Source organism: Propithecus coquereli, unplaced genomic scaffold (assembly GCF_000956105.1).
Source record: "Propithecus coquereli isolate 6110/MARCELLA unplaced genomic scaffold, Pcoq_1.0 Scaffold42, whole genome shotgun sequence".
Classification (NCBI taxonomy): domain Eukaryota; kingdom Metazoa; phylum Chordata; class Mammalia; order Primates; family Indriidae; genus Propithecus; species Propithecus coquereli.
The window spans coordinates 1,960,125-1,961,954 of record NW_012149952.1 but is presented as its reverse complement, the minus strand read 5'-3'; the positions used below and the strand labels follow the sequence as shown (position 1 = coordinate 1,961,954).

At 59.7% G+C, this 1,830-nt stretch overlaps 1 protein-coding gene across 1 annotated transcript in view; it reads right to left on the bottom strand.

Annotated features, from left to right (window-relative positions):
- Positions 1-1,283, bottom strand: part of CBLC (Cbl proto-oncogene C, E3 ubiquitin protein ligase) — a 17,380-nt gene extending 16,097 nt beyond the window's left edge. Inside the window, exon 1 of the mRNA XM_012653207.1 lies at positions 876-1,283. Within this exon, the coding sequence (XP_012508661.1) occupies positions 876-1,228 (353 nt within the window). The 5' untranslated portion in view covers positions 1,229-1,283. The remainder of the gene's footprint in view (positions 1-875) is intronic.
- Positions 1,284-1,830: the final 547 nt, after the last annotated feature.

Below are 1,830 nucleotides of genomic sequence, written 5' to 3'. Positions count from 1 at the left end.
AAAAAAAAAAAAAAAAATTTATACTGAATTTTGCAGAAATCTAGCTGTCCTATATATCAAGAGAAGACTATTTAATTTTGTCTCACGGTGGTTCTACTTACAGGTAAAGTGTCTGACTAATCGATTCTGCCTTCCAGAATAATTATGACTTGGCATTTTCATTCAAACTATAGGTAACAGATTATGAAAAACATTCCTTTCATCACTAGCTTATAATTTGGACATTATTAAAAACTACGGCTAGGTAGGTTGTTAAGCCTATGCATATCATTTCAGGATGCATTAAGGAGACACTACAAAATATTTGCTATAAAGAAGGGCTGTGGGGCCTGTCAGGGCTGAGAACCACTCATCTAGACCTTGTCCTGGGCTCCGCGCCAAATGTCCTCTGCCCTGTCACTCAGCGGCCCCCTCCCGAGAGTCCAGAACAGGGAGGCGACAGTCCACAGGCGAGTCCTAGGTCCCGTGTCAGCTGTCCCCCAGGAACTAAAGACCAAGTGGGCAGCCCGGGGCTGATGGGGGCCTAAAGATCAGCTTCTCCAGGTGTGTCCATCCACACCACCTCGTGTAGGAAGCCCCATGGGGTCCCCACGTCCTGGGAGAGTGGGACAGTGGGAACTGTAACCTGGCTGCTGGGTGACCAAGGAGAAGGGGAAGTGGGTGGCCGAGGGCATGGGTGCCCCAGGAAGGAAAAAGCTGGGTGGCTCAGTTTTCTGGGTTCCTTTAGGGAAGAGGGGCTGCAGCTGGGGACCTCTGCGTCTGAGGGAGGAGGGGCTGGGGGCCCAGAGCCCTGGGTCCGAGGGAGCAGGGAGCTGGGAGCATGACCTGGGGCTCACTCGGGAGCCCTTCGTTCCGGGGCGAGGACTTCCACTCACCTGAATCTGGAACCCTCCCGGAAGAGCTCGTCGTTTGCACCTTTTTGGCCCCGGGGTGGCAACAGCGCCGCCACCTGTCGGCTCTTGGCCTCCAGGTTGGCGAGGTAAACGACTAGAAAGTCCCCAGAGCCCCCGGGACCCTCGGGGTCGCCTCCGCCGGCCACCCGGCGGGCGTGGGCCACCTCTCGCAGCAGCTGCGCTGTGCGGGGCACTAGGTCCCGCAGCGACGGGGGACCCATGGCCAGCCGGGGGTCCCCGCATTGCTCTTCCAGGCGCTGCAGCAGCCTCACCGCCCGGCTCAGGGCGCGGGGCTCTTCCCGCTGTCGCCCCTGCCGGGCCGCCGCCGCAGCCATGGGTCCCTCGGGTGTCCTGGGAGGGACGGGTGCGGCCGAGATAGTTGCGGCGAGGCCGCGGGTGGAAGGAGGGGCGGGCCCTGGAGAATCGGGGAGGGGACTGCAGGTACCTGTGTTCCCAAAGGGGGCGGGGCCGGGGGATCTGGCACCCGGGTCCCCTAGAGGAGGAGTTTGGGTCTGATTCCCAAAAAAAGAGCAGGATAGGGTGGCTGTGGTGGGCGGCGGTAGGAGCGGGGGCTCCAGATGGGGTAGGAATTGCAGTTAGGATGTCCACGTCCCTTCAGGGAGGGGCGAGGGGAGTCCGAGGACTTTCGCTGGGCGGGGGAGGAGGGCTGGGAGTCGAGGCATCGTGACCCTGCAGCGGGGCGGGACTTGCACACGGCACTTCTGAGTCGGGGCTGAAGGTCTGGGTCTTTGTTCCTGGCATGGGGTTAAAGGTCAGAGAGATGGGCCGGGCGCGGTGGCTCACGCCGGTGATCCCAGCACTATGGGAGGCTGAGGAGGGAGGATCATCTGAGCGCAGGTTCGAGACCAGCCTGAGCAAGAGCGAGACCCCCCCGCATCTCTCCTAAAAAAATAAAAAGAAATTAGCTGGACAACTA